The sequence below is a fragment of the Macrobrachium nipponense genome, chromosome 15, assembly GCF_015104395.2.
Source record: "Macrobrachium nipponense isolate FS-2020 chromosome 15, ASM1510439v2, whole genome shotgun sequence".
NCBI lineage: Eukaryota > Metazoa > Arthropoda > Malacostraca > Decapoda > Palaemonidae > Macrobrachium > Macrobrachium nipponense.
In genome coordinates this window covers 76,304,381-76,329,820 of record NC_087208.1, presented here as the reverse complement: position 1 = coordinate 76,329,820, position 25,440 = coordinate 76,304,381, and the positions used below count along the sequence as shown (strand labels likewise).

Below are 25,440 nucleotides of genomic sequence, written 5' to 3'. Positions count from 1 at the left end.
TAATAACTTAATGCCCGCACAGGACATAAGCGCCGTTCTTCTTCTTCCTGGCCTATCAAGTCTGTCAGGTTCTTGAGAACGAAGTTACGTGGCCACGGATTAGAAGGGTTTTCGTTTTTCGCGAGAAAATTGAACTCCACAGAGCAAACTGCGTCGCCTTGAGAAAATCCCACCTTTTTGTCCATCGCATGTAGCTCGCTAACTCGTCTAGCTGATGCCAACGCACCTAAAAATAAAGTCTTCTTGGTGAGATTCCTCATAGACGAAGAAGGTAACAGTTCAAAGGGAGGACCCGAAAGCCGTTTAAGAACTATATTGAGATTCCGTGCTATCGAACCCTTAGACGATTTGGAAGTCTCGAACGATTTAATTAGATCGGAAAGATCACTATTCGTGGATAGGTCTAGTCCTCTGTGTTTAAAAACTGAAGCCAACATCGCTCTGTATCCCCTAATAGTCGAAGACGCTAAATGCTTAACATCCCTTAAGAAAAGAAGGAAATCAGCTATTTCGTTCACAGATGTTCAAGAAGAAGAGATTTTAGTCTGTCTACACCATTTTCGAAACACTCCCCATTTAGACTGGTATAGTCTGTTAGAAGAATCTCTTCTGCAGCTCGTCTCGAAAAACCTTTCGCTCTGACGAGACTCCTAAAAGTCTGAATCCTGTCAGTGCCAGAGAGGATAATCCTGGGTGGAATCTTTCGAAGTGCGGTTGTCTGAGTAGACATTTCTTTAACGGAAGAAGTCTGGGGAAGTCTACGAGCAAGTCGAGGAGATCTGGGAATCATTCTTTCCTTGGCCAGAATGGAGCGACTAGTGTCAGAGAAACGCTTTTGTGGAATGAAACTTTGTTCAGCACCTGTCTTATTAGGCCGAACAGGGGAAAGGCATACGCTTCCAGGCACGACCAGTCTAGTAACACTGCGTCGACTGACCATGCAAGAGGGTCAGGGACTGGAGAGCAAAACAGCGGAAGGCAGTTGTTCCTCGAAGTTGCAAAGAGGTCTATCATCAGCTTTCCCCAAAGTTTCCATAGGTCTAGGCAGACTTTCACATCGGAGTCCATTCTAACGGCAGTACTTGATGACTGTGACTTAGTTTGTCTGCCAACACGTTCATTTTCCCTTGAACAAATCGAGGGATCAGCGTAACTTGAAATTTTTCTGCCCACAGAAGCAGATCTTTTGCAAGGTTGTAGAGGGTGAAGGAGCGCGTTCCCCCTTGTTTCCTGATGTAGGAAAGTGCTGTGGAGTTGTCTCCGTGAACTGCTACCACCTGTCCAATCATGAGATGAGAGAATGCCTGAAGTCCCAGGAACACTGCTAATAGCTCCCTCACGTTGATATGAAGAGAGCGCTGCGTTTCTGACCATTCCCCTGACGTTTTGTTCTTCCCCAACAGGGCTCCCCAACCTGCGTCGGAGGCGTCTGAAAAGAACTGAAGGGTTGGGTGGAGCGGACGAAGCGAAAGACCCTCTACCAGTCTTGGTTTTGAAAGCCACCACTCTAAGTCCTCCTTGATTTCGTCTGTAATCGAGAATACTGTCGAGTCCGGTTGAGTCTTTCTGCACCATGATGCCTTCAGGAAGAATTGTAGGGGCCTCATGTGCAGTCTTCCGAGTTTGATAAACTGTTCCACCGAAGCTAGTGTTCCTAACAGACTGGTCCAATGGTTGGCGGAACAGGACTTGCAGTCCAGGAAGTCCTGTACTACTTTCAGACACGACTGGACTCTCTTTGGTGAAAGAAAAGCCCGAAAGACTCGAGAGTTCAGAGTCATCCCCAAATAGAGAATGTTCTGAGTCAGAATTAGCTGAGATTTCTCCTCGTTTATAAGAAGACCTAACGAGTGAGTTATTGAAAGAGTCCTCTTGAGATCCTTCATGCACTGACTTTCTGAAGAGGAGCAGAGAAGCCAGTGATCTAGGTAGAGTGACACTCTGATGCCCAAGAGGCGTAACCACTTTCCCAGCAGAGTCAGCACTTGCGTAAATACTTGCGGTGCTGTCGAGAGGCCAAAGCAAAGAGCTCGAAACTGGTAGGTCTTGCCCATGAACACAAACCGAAGGTATTTCCTGGAGTCCTGGTGAATTAGGATGTGGAAGTATGTGTCCTGCATATCCAGGGATACCATCCAGTCCCCTTGGCGAAGGGATTCCAACAACGAAAGAGTCGTTTCCATATTGAATTTGGTCTTCTGAACGAACAAATTCAGTGCGCTTACATCCAGTACAGGCCTCCATCCCCCAATGACTTGGGGACTACGAATACACGGTTGTGAAACACCGGGGATGGTCTGTCGCTTATCTCCTCTATGACAGCCTTCTGCACGAGTCTCTATTTCTCAGGTTAAGGCTACAAACTTCTACGAGCCTGGAGAGTAGGTGGGTAATGCGATGGGAACATTTAATAGAGGCTGAGTGTCTTTGAAAGGAATGGAGTAACCAAACCGGAGAACTTGGGTCACCCAGGGCTCTGCCCCTCTGCAACTCCATTCTTCCCAGAAGAGGCTCAGTCTGCCCCCTACAGAAGCATGAAGGATTGAAGGATCACTTGGACGATTTCATGTCGGGTTTGGTCGAGGACTTGGTCGGGTGTCGTAAATTCGATAGAGGCCTGACGAACAGTCTAGACCTACCCTCTCGAAAGGGTTTCTTCTGCAAGGGTGATTCCGAGGTGGTAGGCATCACAGTCAAGGGTTTAACTCGCTTAGAGACTGAGCAAGTAAGTCATTAGTGATTATATATTGCATGATTGTTATGGGTATTTTATGCATTGTTGAAATATGGTGGGTGTCCTATATATGGACAGCACATGGTTGATTCTAGAAGGTGTCTGTTGATGTATTTAAGTTGTGTTGTGACGTCATAGACACGATGGCGGCGGCGTCGGGGGGATGTGAACAATAACACGGGGCAGTAGAAAGCACGTGCTGGTGGTGTGGTTGGTAGGGGAGAGCTCTCTGTCTGGTAGGAGTTTTTGGGTCGTAAGTCTTGTTGTGCTGTTGTTCTAAGGTGATTTCTGGAGTATACTGAAGTTGGAGAGAGAGTACAGGTGGGTAGATTATTCATTTGTGTAAATAAAAGGGGTTAGGCTAGGCTAAAATTCAAAATTAGTAGATTTCTTTTCCAGTGCGGAAAGTGTCTTGGCCACCGTTTCTTCAGGAAACAGATGATCCTTGTCGAGAGGAGAAAACAAAAGGGCGGACTTCAGAGGCGAAGCGACTCCTCTCAAAACAAAAGAACACCAGAGCTGTCTTTTCTTGAGAGTCCCGAATGCAAAGAAAGAGGCCAGTTCATCGCAACCATCCCGATCTGATTTGTCGGCACATGACAAAACCCCAAGCCAGTCTGATGCCAGGTCCTCCTGGAGAGTAGGGTAGTCCTCTATTTTCGTAGCGAGGGCTCCGATCGTCCAGTCCAAGAAGCTCATAAACTCTAAAATCTTGAAAATATTCTTTACCAAATGGTCCAACTCGGGCGATGTAGAATATTTTAGCTGCTGCAAACGCGGACCTCTTATTTGCATCCACCAAGCCAGAGAAGTCCCCCTGGGAGGAGGCAGACACTCCCATAGAGGGGGCTTCTCCGCGGAGAACCTATACCTCTTCTTAACAAGTTTCGACGGAGGATAGGCGAAAGTTGCTTTCCCAAGATCTCTCTTTAACTTCAACCAGTCTTCTATATCACGAAACTAACGTTTAGCAGCCTTGGAAAGTACGAGCTTCGGGAGAAGAGGATCGAAATTCTTCCTTCTCATCAGGAAGATGGAAGCAGGCGACCTGGGAGCAGCTGCTACGAAGTAATCCGGGTACATGTCCAGAAGGTAGCATAAAAGCTTCGAATAGCACGAGGGAGGGATAGAGTCCGCTTCTAAGTCCTCCTCATCATCCGAAGAGATAGGTGACAGAGAGGGTTCTTGATTCGACTCATTGTTCTTCATACATAGTTTGCTTTCTTTCATCCAGTTCATCAGCTCTAGCAACTATCGACGTAAAGGAACTAGATTCTCGTCTTCTTGAGTTGAAGTCATAGCAACTGGGGTTGTGGACTCGACACGATCGACACCGGAGGTCTCACGCCAGTCGAATTATCTGTCGCATGCAAAGTCGAAGGTAAACTTTCAACAGCTTGAGAATCCAAGGACTTATGGGTTATACTCCTCGGGTAAAATGAAGTATAACAGTCTTGTGCATCCACACATTTGCCCTCATTACCTGTGAACCAAACATTTCCAAATGGCTATGGAAGGGCCAAAGGACCTGGCTTTGACAGCTCTGGCCAGGACTGGACAACAGTTCTCCTTACAAGAATGACTATACCGCTTTGACTTAAGAAGCCAGATTCTCATTAAGAGTGCCACAAGGTTTGCAATAGGCACAGAAGGATTGCATCTGAATCCTCGCTAAGAACAATTGGAGGGAGCAGACCAAGGCTTCTAGAGTTTCTAGTCAGAAACTAAGGGTTTCTCATAAACAAGAAGAGGATGAATCCCGTTTTCTACGAGCCAGATTGATACAAAATGCCATACAATGTGTCAATACAACTTGAGGGTAAGATCTTGATCAAAGGCCTCTTTAATGCTTGAGTTAGGCTGTAGAGTCAAATCCCACTTTAGAAGCTATATCTGAAAATTTGGGCAAGTCTTCAAAATTTTTTTGAGCACGGACAACTCAACAATGAAGAGGTGTCTATGGCCTTTGATTTAAAGACAAGAAAGCACAAGGTCTGGAACAGAACAGAACAACAACATGAGTTCCCAATAACTGTTAACTTTGATGAACAGGACAATTCTACAGTTCACCAAAGCTCAAAAAGTCTTTCCCTACCCATGCAAGAAAAATCCTTCTCAACTAACTGCCCCTGGAAGTTTAGGTGGTCTGCCAAAAGATTCCATGTAGCTGGGATATTCTTGACTGACAAACTTGATGGTATGGCAAACCACCCGGTCATAAATCTTTACTTAGCTAACAGACATAGCTGAAGGAAACCTATCTTACACATCTATTGACACTTTCTATGGCCTTGTTCTTGTTCATCAACCTTACAAAATGACCTATCACCCGATTCAGGAATATCTGCAGTGCTACTCAATCCAAAAATGTAGATATGCAAATACAGTTTGTTTTCTGTCAATATGACTGACGCAGATAGACCACTCAGGTGGGCTCCCCACCCTCATCCAATGCAGCACAAGATCAAACCATGAGACTTACCATGTATGCATACACCAGAAGTTCTGGACAAACACAACTCCACTCAAGGGTTTGAACAATCATGTGTATATGTACAGGTCAATGTGATACCTGGTAGTACTGTACAACTGTGACCTACTGCACATGAACCTCCTGTCTGCATATATCTGTACAGTGCTTCATGATCACAGAAGGTAGGGAAAGAGAGGGGGCAGTCCAAGAGGAAGGAACCAGAAAGACTTGGCAATGATGACGATGGAACAGCTCCTTTGGAGAAACCTGTGAACCTCTATTGGCCTTCCTCTGCTGCTGCCAAACCTCTTCACAGCAAAGGAGGCCACCCAGCACTCTCTTTGCATCAGCGCAGAACAACAGAACTCGTTAAACTACCACTAAAGCTATCTTGTTCAAATCCACATTGAACAAAAAAATATAAAGCTATAAATAAAAAAGAAATTTCAACTAGATGGTTAGTCAAGAGCACAGCAAAATGTCAACTTTACTGTGGCTGAAGCAAGAGGGCTTGATGATGGCAGGTGTGGCGTATTCCATACTCATCCACCTACCACCAATTAACTACCATTTTACAAGTTTCAACCACCAACTCCAGTTTGCACTTAGGAATACTCATACACGAAAGGTGGAGGTTTGTTATCCTGTAAGATAAAGCAACAATTACATCGGTTGAAAAAAAATACTGGTGGATATAAAGAAAAAGTAAGTTAAAATTTATAACTGTTCTATTACATACAAGGTCGATGCTTCTGTTAACACACATTAAAAATAAATACTGTAGTATACCACGATAATCAACATTACAGACATTACATATCCAATATCATTCACATACACTGAACATTACAAGTATGGAAAGACAAGGGATTTTTCATTATCACAAAAAGTAGAAGGTATTTAAAAATAGAAGAAAATCCCACTGCTTTTCTCTTATTGGATTAAACGGAAGTCCATGGTAAGCCATGCAATTATCACAGACTTAATGGAGTAAAAGCTAAAACAACAAACAAAAGCAGGATGAATGAATGACAAAACAATGCAAGCTATGAGATTCACTTCACTATACATGAACTGCTACCTTAAATTGGTATTTTCCCTAACCTTTTTAACCTCTCAATGTGAAGATCGTGTAATACTTTGTTAAATCCAAAATAAGCGTCATTTGAGGTAGGGTTTATGTTAGGGTATAAAAGGTTTAATGATTCTGGCATCTCTCTTCTTGCTATGAGTTCACTAGCAATTCTGTCAATGCCATTTTGTATATGAGAAACACCATTCAACAGTCCATTTGATGTACTATTGAGGACACCTGGAACTGGTACCCCTGCTACTGCTGCACTTCGTAATCTTTCTTGCAGGCAATTCATGTTGTTCTCTAGGAGTGGATTATTCATGGGAAGATTTTGAGAAGCGACAGAGGAAGACAAACTGACTGACGATCCATCTAGATGAAGATTGTTTATTCGTTTAGAAAGAGGTTCCTCTTCAGGTGTCTGTTCTCTTAAACGCTTCATTACTGTATACTATATTCTTGGATACACAAGTTCCTGCAGAGAGAGATGGTTTTAAAACAAAACTTCCTGGATATATTTGATCAAAGGCAATAGTATGGTCAATAAATATGTAAACAAGCAAAAAATCTTTCAGTTTTTAAATTGTTATTTTCATAATAAAATTAAGTTTCATATCTACAGGCAGTCCCTAGTTATCAGTAAGAGAGCTACTGCAAGTAAATATTGCCTCTGGTTGGTGCTCATATTACACTATCCTGTAGTGGCGTGGTGGTATACCCAAGGGTCACCTCTTTTTTGGTGGAAAATTTTGCAGCTAAGGATAAGCCCGATGGTTAGCAAAGCTAACAAGATGCCCTTGCCCGGGGCACAGTACCAGAATAAAACAACCAGACAATGCTGTCCCCTACACTAAAATAAAACCCACAACCCATCCACTAACACTGGAGGATACTCCAGGTACATAGTAGTCCCAGACTCCCCCAAGACTCGATACCCTACATCATGACGGGGGAAAGTGTTTCCTATGCTTCTTCTCACAATACCATGCCAGCCACGGATCAAGGCCACATGGTACTGCAATTCTTGAACACTGTTTCCACGTTTTAAATAATGTGACACGAAAATCAATTTACACTTCAAATAAGTCGACTGCAATATGGAAAAGAGGGCCATATTGTGTCTGAAGGCGAATGAGGTAGTGACCGCTCGGATGTTGTAAACTTTTACCTTGAAAGAAGGCAAGTAGTAGTCTTCTTTAATCCGAAAATGTGCCTAAGAAATCAGATTCCTTAAGAACGACAATGCATTCCTACAAAGAGTTAAGAAAGGATTCTCAACAAAGAACCAGTGTTGCTGGATGGTCCTCTGATCTTCTCAGTCCTGCTTTAACAAGGCAAAGAACCCTTTTCTTCTTCCAGGCCAAGGATTTCCATTAAACTCTTAATGGGGAAAAAATGGGGCCAGGGCAAGGAGCAGACTGCATCTCCTTGAGTGAATCCTACCCTCTTATTGATGACCTGAAGCTCACTGACATGCTTGGCAATAGCCAAAGCAACAAGGAAGAGAACCTTTTGAGTGAGATCCCTTAGAGATGTGGAATGGAGGGTTTAGAAAAAAGGGTCAGTTAGCCACTTCAGTGGCATGTCAAGATTCCAAGAGACCGAGTCGACCTTTCTCCGTCTGGAGGTGTCAAAAGAATTGCTGAGGTCATTAAGATCTTGGTTTGATGACAGATCCAGACCTCTATGTTTTAAAACAGAACCAGCATGGCTCTATACCCTCTAAAGACTCATGTCCAAAACTTGCAATAGCCTGTGCAGCTGGTCTTGAAAATCCCTTCGCTCTGACAAGCCTCTGGACAGTCTGAAACCTGTCAGGGCAAGAGCGGACAACCCTTGGTGGTATCTCTTGAAGTGGGGCTCTTGTCTTTGGGGAAGGAGCCTCAGAAAGGCTTCTAACAGCTGTAGAAGGTCCAGAAGGCCAGAATGGGGCTACAAGAGTCATCGTCACGTTGTGATGTGACTGGAACTTGTTTGGTACTTTCCTGACCATACTGAAGGGTGAGAAGGCATAGAGATCCAGGCTCGACCAATTCAGAAGCATGGCATCTGTCGCCCATGCCAGAGGATCCAGGGCTGGGGAACAGAAGAGAGAAAGACTATGATTCCTCGATGTGGTAAAGAGGTCTAAGATTGGTCTGCCCCATGACTCCCAAAGGTTGATGCAGACCAGGGGGTCCAAGGTCCACTCTGTGGGAAGAACCTGCTTGTGAAGGCTCGGTTCGTCCACCAGCCCATTCATTTTTCCTGGAATGAATTGAGTGACAAGCGTTACAAGATTCTGATCTGCCCAAAGAAGGAGGTCCTTTGCCACCTCGCAGAGGGAGAAGGAGTGAGTGAGAGCCCCTTGCCTTTGAATGTAAGACAGAACAGTGGTGATGTCTGCATGGACTATCACTGTTTTGTTGAAGGTCATGACCAAGAGGACTGGAGGCCTAAGTGGATTGTCTTCAACTCCTTGACATTGATGTGAAGGTTCTTTTGTTTTGGGGACCACAGGGCTCCCCAACCTAGATCAGAGGCATCTGAGTAAAAGTCTAGGCCAGGTCCAACTTGATTTGTCGTGTGATGTGAAACATAAATGTGTCTGGTTGTGTTCTCCTGTCCCAGCTGACTATGAGGAAGAATTGCAGGACTCTTTTATGAAGTCTGCCCATCTTGAAGAACTGCTCGATGGAAGCATGAGTCCCCAAAGGGTTCATCCATTTATTAGCTAAGCAAGATGAGAGGGAGAGAAATTTGCAGACTGTCTGAAGGCAGTCCTCAATCCTCTTGGCAAGGTCTCCAACTGACCAATCTAGATAACTGAAAACCTCGAACAGCTTGAAAACGTTCTTGACGCGGTGGTTAAATTCCACCGACAAGAACATTATTTTCGCCAAAGAGCTGAATGACAGGAAGAACTGATGAGACCAGAGAAGTCTCCCTGGGAGGTGGCAGCAACTTCCAAAGAAGGAGCTTCCCTGGTGGCATAAGAAAGGTAATAGCAAAGGAGACCTTACCTTGCTCTCTCTTTGCAGAGAGCCAATCTCCAACCTCTTTGAGAGCTTTCTTCAAAGAGGCGGAAAGAACCATCTTGGGGAGCTGGGCACTCACATCTGGTTGGCTCCTCATCAGGAAGGTTGAGGTAAGCGAGACAGAGACAGGGGTCAGCCGGATCAAAAAAGTATGGAAAGATGACCAGGAAATACTGGAGAAGAACAAAATAGACGTCAAAGGAGGGGCAGGCTCTTGGTCTGACTCCTATTTGTTGGAGGAGTCAGGCACCAGGGACTAATCATTAGCAGTCTTGGCTGCAGCAGGTACTTTCTTAAGCAAGCCTATAATAAGGCAGTTGGACTTGGTCAATTTGCGATAGGGTTTTAGGAAGCTTCCCTAGCCCCATAATATTGGCGATTTAGGGTGCCATAATGTGCCAAGTTCTGGTTATCAGCATCATAAGGTGCCAATAATGGAGTTATGGCGCCGTGACATACCTAACAGAGGTGCCATTCATCGGATATTGGTGCCATGAATCACAAAGTTTCGGTTAATGGCAGTTTTCGCTCATCAGCACCCCAGTGAGAACGGAACCGCTGGGTCGCATTTCTAATGCCTTTATCTGTGCAAAACAGAGCATTACGCCAGACCAAAGCAATATCTTTGGGAGAAGGGTGCAGTTCATTTTCCCGTTTAAAGCACCTACTGACCACTCCATGGAACTCAGACCCCAAAAATCTTAAGAGGTTTTGAGCTGATCGATCTACGTATGTAGGGATGAATGTGTAACTTTCGCCACGTTGAAAGCTGATCTTTATGAAAAGACAAATCAGCCCAGAGAAGTCTCCTTGGGAGGAGGCAGCCACTCCCAAGGACGGAGCTTCCCCAGTTTTGTATGCCAAATACCTCTACCGGGCTAAATGCAAAGGGAGATACAGTGGACCCCCTTATTCATATTCTCCGGATTCGTGGACTCTAACATTCGAGGACTTCTCTCTGGAACATTTCCCCGCATTATTCGTGGAAAATTTGCAGTATTTCTCTATGGGAAATATCCATAAATTACTTTTTTTTATCAATTTCATCATAAAATGCACTTTTTTAAATAAAACTATTAAAAAAATCAGGTATACAAATTTTAAATGGGGTTTTCTTGAGTTTTAACTAACAAAATAGGTTTTAAGCATTTTTATATTATAGGGATTCCAACTATTTGTGGGGGGGGGGGGGGGGGGGGTCTGGTAGACATCCCCCGCAAATACGGGGGGACCACTGTAGCTGAACAAAGACTTCCCTAAGTCTCATTTTACGGCAAGCTAACTATCCGGTTCATCGAGAGCCTTGCTCACCAAAGAGTAGAGAACCATTCTGGGTAATCTTTCTTGTGCTGGTTCATCTGTCAAAAAGAACATCAAAGCTGGGACTGCAGGAGAGTTAAAACTCAGGAAATCATGCAGCAGATACTGCAACAATTCTGCATGAGCCGTGAGTGGAAAGTCTTGTTCCTTGACCTCTTTTGTCCCCCTTCGAAGATACAGGAGAAAGAAGTGGTCTTTCAGGTTCCTGACTAGGGGCAGAGCCTTTCTTGAAAATGTTAAGAATGTCCGCCAACAGACGCTGTAGTGAAAGATCTGTTGTAGGTGGTGGAATGTCTGGTGTCTGATGATTGACAGCTAGAGTCAAAATCGTTGCTGAATACTACTAGGACAGAACCATAGGTAAAGCATTACTACATGGAACACTCTCCACTGTATGCACTGACTTGTATACAGGTGGATTAAACAATACTCAAAAGAGTTGGGCACCCTTGGGTGCTAATTGATGTCCAGGGCTACTGGGCACTCGGGTGCCAAATGACTCTAAGACACTATTGGGCACTCCTGAGACGAAGTGGAACATTTGAAAAAGGAAGAACGCTAGGGCGCTACCTCAGGACACTCTGGCTAAAAACTTTCAAGTCTCAAAAACTGCAGGAAGGTCGCTCCAACTCCCTAAATCTCTTGCTAGGCAATGGGAAGGAGAGAACCTTGTCCAAGGCATTTCAGTGTAGTATACCAATTACAGTGGTCCCCCCGTATTCGCGGGGATGTGTTCCAGAGCCACCCATGAATAGTTAGAACACACGAATAGTTGGAACCCTTATAAAAATGCTTAAAAATGATATTGTTATAATACAATAAAGTTTCATACATACTTACCTGGCAGATATATACATAGCTAAGACTCCGTCGTCCCCGACAGAAATTCAAATTTTGCGGCACACGCTGCAGGTAGGTCAGGTGATCTACCGTCCTGCCCTGGGTGGCAGGATTAGGAACCATTCCCGTTTTCTATTCATATTTTTTCTCTTCCACCTGTCTCCTGCGGGGAGGCTGGGTGGGCCATTAATCGTATATATCTGCCAGGTAAGTACGTATGTATGAAACTTTATTGTATTATAACAATATCATTTTCATACAATCAACTTACCTGTCAGATATATACATAGCTGATTGACACCCTTTGGTGGAGAGTAAGAGACAGCTAACATGTAATAGACAGGTAAACAACATCTGTTGTAGGTATAAATAAACCTTGGTTCCTATCTGATAGGTGGTAGACTTTGTGGCTGTTGCCCGGTAGTCTGCATCACCTCAAGACTTTAGCGAGATATGTGATCTATGGCTAAGAGTTCTTGTGGGTCTGCCGATGGGGTATGAACCGCTTACTCAGCAGAGCCTGAAAGGACTTTGTCAATGGGTACTGGACCACTTCTATGACAATACACCTTATGAAGGAGCGCAACACCGATCCCGATCACCTGATCCTAACACAAGGGTTCGCGCTCAAATTGAAAAGAGTTATCCCCACACTCCTTTCAAAAACCCCAATAATTTCACTAAGTTAAAAAACTTTAACTCAAAGTTAAGGATCAGTGTCGGCTCCTTATCCCAGTAACGTATCCGCAGAAACGTATAAACCAAAAGAGAAGGATCTCTCGTAGGTTAACTTGACATCCTTTGTGTAATGAGAAGTCAACACACAGTTGCCTCTACCGTACAACACAGCTAATATGTCTTATATGACATATTGTTATGTAAAGAACAAGAATTTGCAAAAGCGCGCACTTCCTGCGCTTTTAATTCTCAGCTGTTTGAAGGAATCAAGTCACTTATGAAGTGCTTAGGAGATCTCCATGTTTCAAAGAAGACCAGGGCTTTCTTGAAATGGATCTCTCCCGTCTGAAGCCTGAAGCCTGGCAGGAACCTCGCGCCTGGCTGGTGCTTCGCTCTTGGTTGGAGCCTAGCGCTTGTCTGGTACCTTTCGCTTGACTGGCGCCTCGCATCTGGTTGACGCCTCGCGCCTTAGCTGGAGATTTGCGCCTAGAGCCTGGCTGGCACCTCGCGCCTGGCTGGCGCCTCGCGCCAGGTTGGCGCTTTGTGCCTGCCTGGGGCCTCGCGCCTGCCTGGAGCTTCGCGGCTGCCTGGGGCCTCGCGCCTGCCTGGCGCCTCGCTCCTGCCTGGGGCCTCGCGCCTGCCTGGCGCCTCGCGCCTGGTTGGCTCCTCCCCACTTGCCGGAGCTTCGAGCTTGGTAGTCTCTCGAGGATGTCTGGCAATGTCCACATCGGACACTCTTATCCGTCCTATATATTCGCATCTAGCGCATCTGTGTCAGGTTGTAGGCCCGGTCTTTCTCCTCATCAGACAATGACAGTGTTCTTGGGGCTGTCTGCCTCTGGCGTTTTTTACGCCTGTTTTAGCATAAGGCTCCTGGTTGGCGCTACATTGTCCGAAAGTCCTGAACATCCACAATAGTATATCACAAGACTGGAGAAGGGTGGAAGAAATTCTTCCACTTTGAGCTTTGGCCTCTCCGGCAAGGGGAGGTGATTGTAGTCAGCTACATCCAGTATACGATAGGATATCTAACAGTATGAGAGATAAGAGTCTTCCTCCGAGGAGGATCCTTCTTGAGTACTTCCCTTGCTCACGAGATCTCTTCTTACCTGTTGAAGGGCCTTCTCGTTGCAGAATCTTCCCTATCCTTGTCCGAAGGAAGGGAAGAAGCTTGGAAGTCGAAGGAGACTCCAACTGAAATTGGGAGTACTCCTGACTTCTAGCTCTTTATTGTATCCCTCTGAACACCTTCTGGGAAGCATTTCGAGCCGTCATCGCATTCCAGACTGTAGGCAAACGTTTTAACCATTCTACTGTAGATGAAAACGTAAGTACCCTGCCTGGACAACGAAACCTCTATCTGAAAACATTGAATCAGGAATAGGGGGTTTTAGTTCTTTTTCCAGACATACTATGCTGGCAAGAACCCATTGCCTAATCTCCATAGAATCTGATGCGAGATTCCAATGCTAAAAAAATTCACTTGTCTTCTTGATCGTTTGGGACCAAGAGAAACAAAGAATTCCCTCATAAAAATTTCTCAAAGAAGTTTGATGAGGAGCAGTTCCATCTTGTCGGAACATAGAATCTGTGGCCACAAAAAAAAAAAAGATCCCATTATAAGTACATGATATTCTACTCTTGTCATATTGAGGTATCGTATAAGATCCTGAAGATCTTAATCCTCTGCTATCCCCAATCCCTTTATAGAGACAGAGTATAGCCTTTTACTACGTTCTTTGATAGCAGATATATACAGTGGTCCCCCCGTATTCGCGGGGGATACGTACCACACCCCCCCGTGAATAGTTAGAATCCGCGAATGTTTGGAACCCCTATAAAAATGCTAAAAACAGCCTATTTTGTCAGTTAAAACTCAAGAAAAACCCACTAAAAATTTTCCTACATGGTTTTTTTAATAGTTTTATCACAAAAAGTGCATTTTATGATGAAATTCATCAAAAAAAGCCAGGAATTTGTGGATATTTATCATAGAAAAATACCGCAAATGCGCGAATTTTCCGCGAATAATGCAGGGAAACGTTCCTGAGAGAAATCCGCGAATGTGTGAGTCCGCGAATCTGGAGAACGCGAATACGGGGGGTCCACTGTACAAAGGTGATTCTTCCCTCTGAAAGGGAAGAAAAAAACCGCTATGTGGTTCACAGAGGTATCGGAAGAGGACAGTTTCCTCATTCCCTCTAGCCCGATCTGCAGCAATTCTATATCTTGTCTATGACTATTGTCATTTACCTTGAAAAATCCTCTCATTCATGTCCACTTCTGGTCAGTCTGCACGCAGACAGACTCAGAGTGGAGAGGTTGTTAAGGTCCATTTATAATAGATGCTGATAGAATATTCAGACTGTCTTGGAAAAGACTTCCAAAACATGCTGTGAGAAGAACGTGACCTCTGTGAATCCAACCTCTCTAAGGCCAAAATGAGGCATAAAGTATTATCTTCTCTTTCTTTGACGCCCTTTATCTTAAATTCTGCAAATAATTTATATTTAGGGGAAAAAAGACTAAAGTTTATTCCCCTTTCTAAAAAAAATAAAGATGGCGTATATTGCTACCTCTCTTGGTTCGAGGGAAAGGAAACAGTCTATAGGAAGCCTGTTCGTCTTCTACCTTACTAAGAGATCTATGAAGAAGACTTACCGCAGGTTCTCACAACTCTTTCCAATAAATGTTAAACATGTTAACAGTTATTATCGTCGATCGAGAAGGTTCTCTTTGTTAACGCGAACAGGAGCGAAAAAAGAGATTCTCGATGCTCTTTGCGATATGAGAGAGTCGTGGAATTGGCCTAAGTGATTAAATGGGTAACGAAATCAGGAACGAATCTTGCCGTTACCGAGCCTGGTGTCCGAGAGGCTACTGGACTCTTAGGTTAATAACTCGCTAAAACGAGAAAATCTTGGATGGTGCTCTTGGCTCACTGCGCCAGGCTGGCGCTTCTGGCGCATTGCGCCAGGTTGGCGCTTCTAGCGCTATGTGCCAGGCTGGCGCTTCCTTCTAATTCTTTTTAGGTTATGTGCCAGAACACCTGTGCCTTTATGGTACCCGACATCCTTCCACATGTTAATTCCGTTCTTAGTAGGAAAAAACTTTATATACGTAGTATAGTCCATTCAGGGAAACAAGTTTTGCCACAAAGAGAATGTTTCCCATCCGACTCATCCATCTTCTGAGCAGGTACTCTAATAAGCTATGCTTTCGTAAGCCTGAGAGTATTATATAATATAATGTTCTGCTGCGATAGAATCCTTTACTAATGTTACCAACGGTAAACAGCATTGAAAGGTTGTACTATCTCTCTTATTGAAAGCTTCTTAGCAAAAGGCATACAATATTTTATTTATGTTAGCTTAACTATCCCCTCAATCCGAGGTTAAGACCGCGATTGTAGGGGAGAGATACGGATAGTTATTCCATCCCGCAGGAGAGAGAGAGAAGCCCGACCGCTCATGACTGACACCTACATGGAACTGCTTTGGTCTCAGGCTCTCAGCGAAAGCAGTCTCGTTAGCTGTCTGGCCTTACTCTTCCAGAGTTGCCAGCTACTCCCTTTAATAAAGGAATCTTATAAAATTATTATCGAACTTCAGGAATTTCTTATTAAAGCATATTTAGGCGAAACAAGACTTCGATAAATCTAGAAGCTAAGTAGGTGTTGTCTTAACAATCCCTTTAAGCGTAGTCCTTCCTAGGAAAGTCGTAGAAGGATACTGGTAATTGAGTTATACAGCAAAGAAGTAACTACGGTATGTGTTTATGATTTGACAGTATCGTATTCTCATCCAGCAGATACTCTACTACCTTCTACTATCTTCGTTCTTTTCGTTAATAGAACGATAGAAAGAGTATATATATATATCCTTAAGGAAGGAAGTTAATCCAGGAACTCTTTAAATCTTCGTGATTTCCTCATAAATCGCGGAAGAGACAGAATTCCTGTTCATCACTAGGGTTTACGGAAGGAAGTAGATATTTCCTATCCGCCATCATACCCAAACGTCAATGAGATTCTTATTAAGAAAAACTCCCAAAGCTCTTGCCTCCTCAAAACGAGGAAAGAGCATGGATGAAGGAGAGAGTCCGCATTGAGAGGAACTGCCTAACACAGGAGTCTTCTGAATAATGAAAAGGGGCTTCTCTTAGTATCAGAATCCTTCTGACAAAAGCAACGGCCGCCTGTGCGACATATTGCACACTTGCCAGGGGAAAGTTGCTCAAGTTAAAAAAAAAAAAAAAAACTCAAAGAGGAGTCTCACGACTGACCTCTCTCTCAAATGAAGATTTTGGAATATTCTGACGCCTGGCGTCTGGATCCTTGCGCCTAGCGCCTGGCATCAGGATAGTTCCGCGCGCCTGGAATGTTCCGCACGCTAGAAAGGAGACTCGCTCCTGGAGCGTTCCACTTGCGTGGAAGGTCCCGTGCGCCCTGATAGATCCGAGCGCCTCTAGTCTTGTTATACGAGCCTCTTGCCAGTAAACGTTCAATGGAAGCATCCTTCTGATTGCCACTCTACTATAAGGCTCCTCAGTCTAGCCGTCTGTTTTCTCTTTGAAGGCGCCTCGCGCCAAGAAAAAAAGTTCTGGAACGCGGCTCGCGCTCAGTTGCTGGAACGCGGCTCGCGTTTATCTGTATGAACGAGGCTCGCGCTAGTCTGTATGAACGAGGCTCGCGCTAGTCTGTTGGAGCGCGGCTCGCTGCTGGCTGTTGGAACGTGGCTCGCGCTAGCTTGCTGGCTGGCTCTCAGCCTCTCGCTCAGTGTTCTCTTAGTTTTCAGAGAACGAGCCAGATCGTCCGAACTCCAAACATGTACATTCTTCGTCTTTTCAGATGTAAGATGAAGAAACGGAAGAAGAGACGCACTTTTTTAAAGGATGCCTTTCCAATGGCTATCCCTGGCAGTCTGGGACGTTTTACAGATCCTGCCGAGGGAACGCCCGATCGGTGGGGATTCTCCATAACCTCCGTACGGCTTTCGACTTTCCTTCTCCTCTGGGCTTGTGAGCTTGGAAGAGGTCTAGGCCTGAGAGCGAGACAGAGCTGATCGGACGCACCCTCTACTAATTAGGACGCCTTTCCAATGGCGAACTTGGCAGTCTGGGACGTTGTACAGATCCTGCCGAGGGGACGCCTGATCGGTGGGGATTCTCCATAACCTCCGTAAGGCTTTCGACTTTCCTTCTCCTCTGGGTATGTGAGCTTGGAAGAGGTCTAGGCCTGGGAGCGAAACAGAGCCGATGAGAACGCACCCTCCACTGCACTAACACTAAAATCACTTCTTACATTTCAATAGCTCGTATTTTGAGCTACATTCCTTTGTCTTCAAATTGCAATATGAATTTGAAGATTCTGTGAAGTAAGAAGGAGATGAGGATACAACACTACTAGTATTGTTAATGCTCTAACTGCTCGTTAGTACGAGAGCTATAAAAACTTCTAAAGGAAGCGTAACTAATTCTATTCCTGACTTCCTCAAGAAGGAAGTTAGCTCAATCAATTCTAACATTTACTACACGTTATTATGAATAAATATTAAAATTTTCCTTCTTGCAAACTATGTGAGTGTCTACCGAAAAGTTCGGTAGTTACACGTAAACAATTCTTCGAAATTTTCGAAGCCAAAGTTATTAAAACAAAATAATATGCGTATGCCGAACCAAAGATCCAGTACTTCCTGCAAAAGATAGCCCAGAAGATCGATGGCGATGAAATCCAAAAATCAAGTCAGGAGGAACTGCAAACGTTGTTTACATTCCAAGGACAGAAAAAATATGAATAGAAAACGGGAATGGTTCCTAATCCTGCCACCCAGGGCAGGACGGTAGATCACCTGACCTACCTGCAGTGTGTGCCGCGAAATTTGAATTTCTGTCGGGGACGACGGAGTCTTAGCTATGTATATATCTGACAGGTAAGTTGATTGTATGAAACCGCCTTTTTGTTAGTTAAATTTCAAGAAAAACCCACTAAAAATTTTCATACAAAAAAAAAAAAAAAAAAAAAGAGGAGGAGGAGGAGGAATGTGTGAATATTTCTCATAGAAAAATACTGCGAATAGGCGAATTTTCCACTAATAATGCAGGGAAATGTTCCCAAGAGAAATCCGTGAATGTGTGAGTTCGCGAATCCGGAGAATGCCAATACGGGGGTCCACTGTATTCCCTCTTCTTTAATACCCCCATGATGTCGAGGGCGACCAGTTCCCCAGTAGAGCCATCTCTGACTCCTTTATCAGCACATAAAAGTACATTAAGGAAATCCAATGAAAAGTCAGCTGGCAAATCAGGATATTTCTGGATTTTGTAAGCAAGAGAGCCTATCATCCAGTCAAAGAAATTCACAATTTTGAAGACTTTTAAAAGGTTCTCGAGAAAATGATCTAGCTCAGCTGACAGGAACATGGTCTTGGCCGCAGAAAAGGCTAACTTCCAGGCCGAATCTTTGAAGCTGGAGAAGTCCCCTTGGGAGGAGGCAGCCACACCCAAGGACGGAACTTCTCCTGCAAAGTAGTTTGAAAACCTTCCTTCAAAAGACGAGATCGTGGATAACTGAAATTAAATATACCCAATTCTCTCTTCTCTGACATCCATTTTTCCACTTCTTTGAGAGGCTTCCTTGCTGAAATTGCAAGAACCATCTTAGTTAAATGAGCAGACTCTGCAGGTAGGCTGCTCAATATGACAATTTGTCGAAAATTGCATTTTTCCTAACTATACAAACCTGAGGTCCTTTAACAATAGGAAGGTAACTAGCGGCAGCTGGGACGGTCGTAAGCTTCGAACAAGGGGAGAACGGTAGTTAACTGCTTGTCCGATCGTGCGCGCGGTGAAGAATCACTTTTGCTTTAGGCCCATGCAAAAAGTTGCAGAGTGAGGGGTGGCATGAGGTGGGACTATATGTAAAGGACCTCAGGTTTGTATAGTTAGGAAAAATGCAATTTTCGACAAATTGTCATTTGTTCCGATACGTAATACAAACCCTCGGTCCTTTAACAATAGGAAGACTCACTTCTTGGTGGGAGGAATCTGAGTCTTTTTGGTGAACAGACTGGTGTTCGTCCAACCCTGGAGTGCCTCCCTGGTCGTAAGAGCAAGGGAGGGATCCAAACCTCTGTCCGATTGATCGGGGTGTGCACCGCAGGATCAATGGTCAGACCTCTGGGCCAAGTACTAAGAGAGAGGCAAGTGTATCTCTTCGTACCAGCAAGCAAGAACTTGTTCCTGTTTGCAAGAGACAATCATAAAATGATGGGTTTGTCTCAAATTGGCATCCACTTCCTCCCCCCCCCTTGTTGGAGGAAGTGGTGGATATTACTCCTATCCCTACTGAAAGGGATAGGATGGTGCTCTATTGAGTAGCTCACCTGCATCTCGTCCTTACCCAGCAGGGTGACGACCGTGTCCCTCTACCCAGAGGTAGAGGGAAGAAAAAGATGGGAAGAGGAGCCAGTCACACTCTCATTCCTCATCCATTCTTACGGTCACACCAGGACTCGATGCTGTTCAGCCTGCGAGGGTCTGGGTTAACTACACAACGTGTTGAGCAACCACCACGGTTCCCAAGGAAAAAGATCCAAGGAACTGTGGGCAATATCCCGAAGGTAGAAGGAGGTGCATGCGGTCCGGTTGGACCAGGCGCCTGCCTTCATTACCTGCGCCACGGAGAAGTTCTTGCGGAACGCGAGAGAATGATGAAGAGGCGTCCACACTCATCCTGGGTGTCGAGTTTCTTCAGACAGCTCCGTCGCGCCTTCACAGGACAAAGCAGCATAGCCTTTGTATCGGAGGCGGTGAAGTCCATTAGGGAGGGTATTGTGAAGGACTCGAACCAATCGTCAGTTACCGAAGGGTTCTGAGTCTTCGCTACGAAGATCGGTACGAAATCGAGCGTCACAAATCCCCATCCCTTTGTGCTTGACTTCTCGAGAGAAGTCATGCAGTTACCTAAGACGAAAAGAAGGGGATAGTCATATGACCTATCCCTCTTCTCGACTTTGGTTATGTACAGTACTCATACTGACAAGCTATTAAGACGAAGTAATGATTGCTCTGGAACAACCGAACTAAGTCCACAGCATAGTTCGTAACTGACTCGGGCGCTCTGACAGCTGCCGACTGACTGGTTCGGAATCAGTAGAGGCAAGTTGTCCAAGCATCCGGGTAAGTCACGTGACCTTCGCCCTTTAAAGAGTTATGCTGAGAGACTAAACAAATAAAATATTTGTTAGTCACCGATGCCGGACGGCGCGGCGATGATTCTCTTAATGCATAAGCTCAAAAGGCGAAAGTCAATTGCCTTCAAAAGACCGAGGTCCTGATGGCAAGAAAATCTCATAGACGTTGAATCTCAGCTTAAGGAGAAACAACACTATGTGACGTTGAAGACGAAGGTAGGCAATGAATGCAACTTACGTCTTCTAGCTGAATCGAGAGAAGAAATCTCAAGATTCTAAACCTGTGCTTACAAATGACTGAAAACGCTAACCGCCATTTCATTGCTGTCCGTTGTGCAATGAAAGCGGGGCGTTCTTCAGTAATGAAACACAGGGGAGAGTCGCCTGAAGAACTGCTTCTCATGGGCTGAACGTTTGGAAGTAGAGCTGGCAGGTGTGGGAGTAGGCGATGTCTTTCAATACATCTGCTAATCCGGGGTGAACAATGAACAATTGCACACCTCCGAATACAAGATATTTTGAGGACAAACTCAGATTCCGCAAAAATCATTCGCATTATCGATATACGATGCAGCAAGAGACTATTACAGAATTCTGTTACCGTGCGGTAAACAGAAAGATGAGAGTCGAAAAGATATCTCTGTTTAAAATTCTCGCAATACCGAAGACGATGAATACTAGCGTCACAGCAGTAGATGGTCATTCATGTATGCGAGAATCCCCGTTAATCAGAGACTTAAGTCCGTGATTGTTGGGCAGAGATACGGTTGGTATTCAATCAAAGCAGGTGAGAAAGACTTAACCAACCGTCCATCTCAAAGCGGCAGCTGGTACTGAAATGCCTCGGGCAATTCAATACGCAGTAGCTGTCGCTGACTCGTCATCCTGAGTTGCCAAGTAATCCTTTCCACGAAGGAATGCGTTCGGCTAGAACCACCGAGCATAAAAAGATATGCTCGAGCAATTATATTTATGCGAAACGAATTTCGGTAAATATAAAAGCTTAAATGGTGTTGTTGTGACAACACCATAAGTATATAAAATTGAAACTGGAAACTCCTGGGAGGTTGCAGGCAACCCGAGTTGCAGTTCAATTAGAATACTTTTCGTCTAAGTCGCAATCCGTAGAATAACCAGGATATGCGCCTACCCCTCGGACCATTCAACTGCTTAGCAGAATCATGTCGCGAGGTTAATATACGTAGTATATTTGTAGGATTCTGAACAACGATCTCCATCCTAAATTCTTTCCTTCAAGAAAACAAAATAAGGATTGGAGATCGACCACCTTCGGTCTCTATCAAAGAGAGTGAAGAAGTCTTCCTCGAAGGAAAGCTTCAATGGTGAACAGAATACTAAGACGATAGTTCAAGCCAAACTGGATATTCCCGTCCGTTCTTCTCTATTCCAGGTTGGTCGCCTACTGTGAGATAGTCTTTCTTTCAGCAGCAGTCTTCTTCCTAATGCTAGAAATTCCAGGAATTCGAGCATAGGCGAGGTTCCCAATTATCGTGTAACATATCGGGGATTCTCGTCTCGCTCACTTTGGACCGTGGTCTCGCCTAAGTGTTTGGGGATCGTAAGAAACTCTAACACTCTGAATGCGCTAGAAATTCCGTAGAATTCTAAGCAGTCTGCGAAACCCCCACCGAATTCGTCAAACGATATCGGCTGGTGGTCCTCTCGATTCCCGTAGAAATCGAGAATGGGGCAGGATCCCTCCTCAACGACCGGGGCTTACGTCAGGTAGGACCGAAGGTCCCCCTGGTAGCGCAGTGCCCAACGTGGAATCCTACAGAGAAATCTCTGTAGGATCCCTCCCCTTTCCCTCGTAGCCGTAAGGAGAGAGGGAATGGGGGAGGAATTGGATACTCGCTCGCCTTCCCAGTGGAACTAGCAGTTGGAGAAGAGTAGGAGCAGCCATCGCCGCAACAGAGTCTGGGAAAACGTATCGTCAGGAGAAAACGTTTTCCCCGAGGAGGGTTACGAACTCTCACTGTAGGTAAGGGTCTGCCGCCACTGTGAACGTCGTCTGGGTGGGGCTGATCGACACCTGACAGGAGAGAGCCGATACCGTTCTCCGACTCATTCCAGTCCTCGTCGAGGTCGAAACCTCTCAGGAGGACCGAAGGAGTATTTAAATACGGTGTCCGAAGACACGTAGAAACGCCGCTGTCGCAGTAGAGGAGGTGGAAGTAGCTTGATCGACCGGCCAGAACTGAGAGAGCCTTCTTGTCCGGAGACGAGAGACTCTGGTTCAAGACAGGATCGGCAAGCTCCGATCGCGGCAAACCCACCGTCGGTTTGGGTTCCCTCTCGGGCCCCAAAACGACTCGAGCAGAGACATGGGCTCTGCTGGTGGGAGCGGCGATCCTTCCCCCAGGTCGTTGTGCTGACGAATCAGTGCAATAACCTGGGCAAAGTTACTCTGAATCTCGGAAGTTACAGCGCCTTGAGGAGTAGGACCGTCCAGTCCCTCCAACAAGAGCAGCTCCCAGGACCCTCCTCCTTCAGCAGAAGGACCAGCAACAGATCCCCGACAGTTGCCTCCAATCACTTGCGCGTACGTCCTGGTTGGTCCTAAGACCATACCTGGCACGTGCGGCGTCGTGACGGGATCGTGAGCGGCGCATCTCTCACGATCACTCCTATATACCTCGCTCTTCCTGGCGTATGCCGAGGAAGTTGAAGGTATCGGAGAGACAGAACTGACGCTACCCCCTCCCCCCTCTGACTGTCGCCTCCAATCACTTGCGCGTACGTCCTGGTTGGTCCTAAGACCATACGTGGCACGTGCGGCGTCGTGAAGGGAATCGTGAGCGGCGCACCTCTCACGATCACTCCTAGCTACCTCGCTCTTCCCGGTGTAGCCCGAGGAAGTTGAAGGTAGTGGAGAGACAGACCTGACGCTCCCCCCCCGCTCACTGGCAGGACCAGCGTACGTGGGGGGCTGCAGCCGATCACCAACCCGCGGTGGGGATCGATCTGCAGGCCTGGCCGTGCCGCTCACCTGTGGCGAGCGGCTCGACTGAGCACGTCGACCCCGGTCCCGTGCGTCAGACGAGCTGCTGCTGGTCACAGTATCCGCCCGGTCCCTGTGGGAGCGGCGGTCAGGTGACCTGCAGAGCTCACTTTCGCGGTGAGACCGGTGAGCGTCCTCGCGGCACGTCAAACCGCTGGTACCAGCCGAGGCTGGTACCGTCGGTCGAGGGGACCTGGGGGACCCCTTCCCAGCCTCAACCCGTGGCCGGTCAGAGACCGTCACGTCCACCCGAGGTACCGGCTGGTCGCTACGAGAGCGGCCGCTGGCCTGGCGAGAGTCACCTGAGCGGCTCTCGACAGTCTTCTGCTCCGTGCCTCGGTCATGACGCTGAGCGAACTCAGGCGTCTTAACTTTGGCTGCACGGTCACCCGAAGGAGACCGTACACTCAGAACTTCTCGCGGACGAGAAACCGAGCCGGTACCTGGCTTAGCAGCAGAGCTGCCAAGACCAGGCGAGGGTGTACCAGCGGTAGCCAGCACACCTTGGTCCCCGTCTTCTTCTTCTTCTCACGAAGGGGGAGAACTCGGGCCCCCGTTCCCGAAGGAACAGGAGGACCAGCAGAAGAACCCCCCGCGAACACACCGGATGTGACGAGCCCTTCGAAGTTCCCGAAGGAGTCTTCTTAGGGGGAATATACCAAAACCCGGGGTTACCAGCTGGTCGCTGCGAGAGCGGCCGCTGGCCTGGCGAGAGTAACCACCTGAAGCGGTTCTCGCCAGCCTTCTGCTCCGTGCCGTGGTCTTGGCGCCGAGCGAACTCTGGCGCCGAAACTTTGGCTGCACGGTCTCCCGAGGGAGAGCGTACACTCGGGATCTCCCGCGAACGAGAGACCGAGCCGGAACCTGGCGATGCCGCTAGCACCAGGCGAGGAAGTACCAGAGCTAACCGATACTCTTCTGGTCCCCGTCTATCTCTTCCTTACGGAAAGGGGAGACGGGCCCCGCTCCCAGAAGGAGCAGGAGGACCAGCAGAAGGACCCCCCCGTCCCACCGAGGTGGGACAGGCCCTTAGAAGTTCAACCCGAAGAGACTTCTTAGGGGGGGGAGGCAGCCTTCTTCTTCTTCGGCTTATGGGCCTTAGAAGTCGAAGGGGAAGAGGCAGCAACAGACGAAGACGAAGATGACACCTTCCTCTTCTTCGTCAGCTCACGCAGGACAGTCGTCAGGTCCTCCATCCAGGCCGGAGTCGGGCCTATTGCCGAAGCAACACGGCCGACTGCACCTGTCCGGAAGGACCTGGGACTGGGGAAGACACACCATGGGCAGGACCAGCATAGACAGGCGCAGGAACCAGGAGCGACAGGAACAGCAACCAGCTCCGGTAAACACAGAAGGGACAGCCAAGCCAGTAGCGGGAACCACATCAGAGACAGGTACGGCAGGCCCAGCCATCGCCTCGTAGAATCATCGGCAGCCAGCGGGAACCTGGTACTGGCGACCGGTTCCACCAGGGGCGAAGCTGCTGGAACAGCGGAAGTCTGGGGCAGGCAACACGAAGAAACACAGGCGTGGCGGCATACCCCTCCTCGGTACGCGGCGACCGGCCCTAGAAGCGGCAGACGGCGTCACCGACACAGCATGGGGAGTGTATGAACCAGCGGGGGGAAGCAGCATAAGCGTCCGTGAAGGTTGTAGTGACCACTCCAAGGTCACCGCCCCAGACCTCGCTAGACGCTGCAGCAGATCGTGGATGCTAGGCACGCCCTGCAGCCGCAGTGGCCCATACCTGTCCAAGGTCGTCTCCCACGGATGTAGCACCTGCGTAGCACAGACAGATTAGTAAGAGGGGTTGGTTCCCTCACGCACGGGGGGGAGACATGCCCCACCCCGAACGGAAGGAAGACCCCAAAAAACAAAAATACGAGGAAGCTGAGCGGGGGGGCAGGAAAGAAGACGAAGAATCGGATACCAAGGGAGTCGCGGGAGAGCTTTCCGACGACTTCCTGGCAGACCTTCGCTTCCCCTACCCCCGCACAGCAGTGAAAAGTAATATGAAAATGAAACAGAATACTGCACTTGCGATTCACTTCATAGAACTTAAAGGGGGGAAAGATCAATTCCCGGGTAA

At 46.7% G+C, this 25,440-nt stretch overlaps 1 protein-coding gene across 1 annotated transcript in view; it reads right to left on the bottom strand.

Annotated features, from left to right (window-relative positions):
- Positions 1-5,917: 5,917 nt before the first annotated feature.
- The window catches only part of LOC135195075 (uncharacterized), a 32,903-nt gene continuing 13,380 nt past the window's right edge, over positions 5,918-25,440 (bottom strand). The window contains exon 2 of the mRNA XM_064221447.1: positions 5,918-6,757. Within this exon, the coding sequence (XP_064077517.1) occupies positions 6,290-6,724 (435 nt within the window). The 5' untranslated portion in view covers positions 6,725-6,757 and the 3' untranslated portion in view covers positions 5,918-6,289. The remainder of the gene's footprint in view (positions 6,758-25,440) is intronic.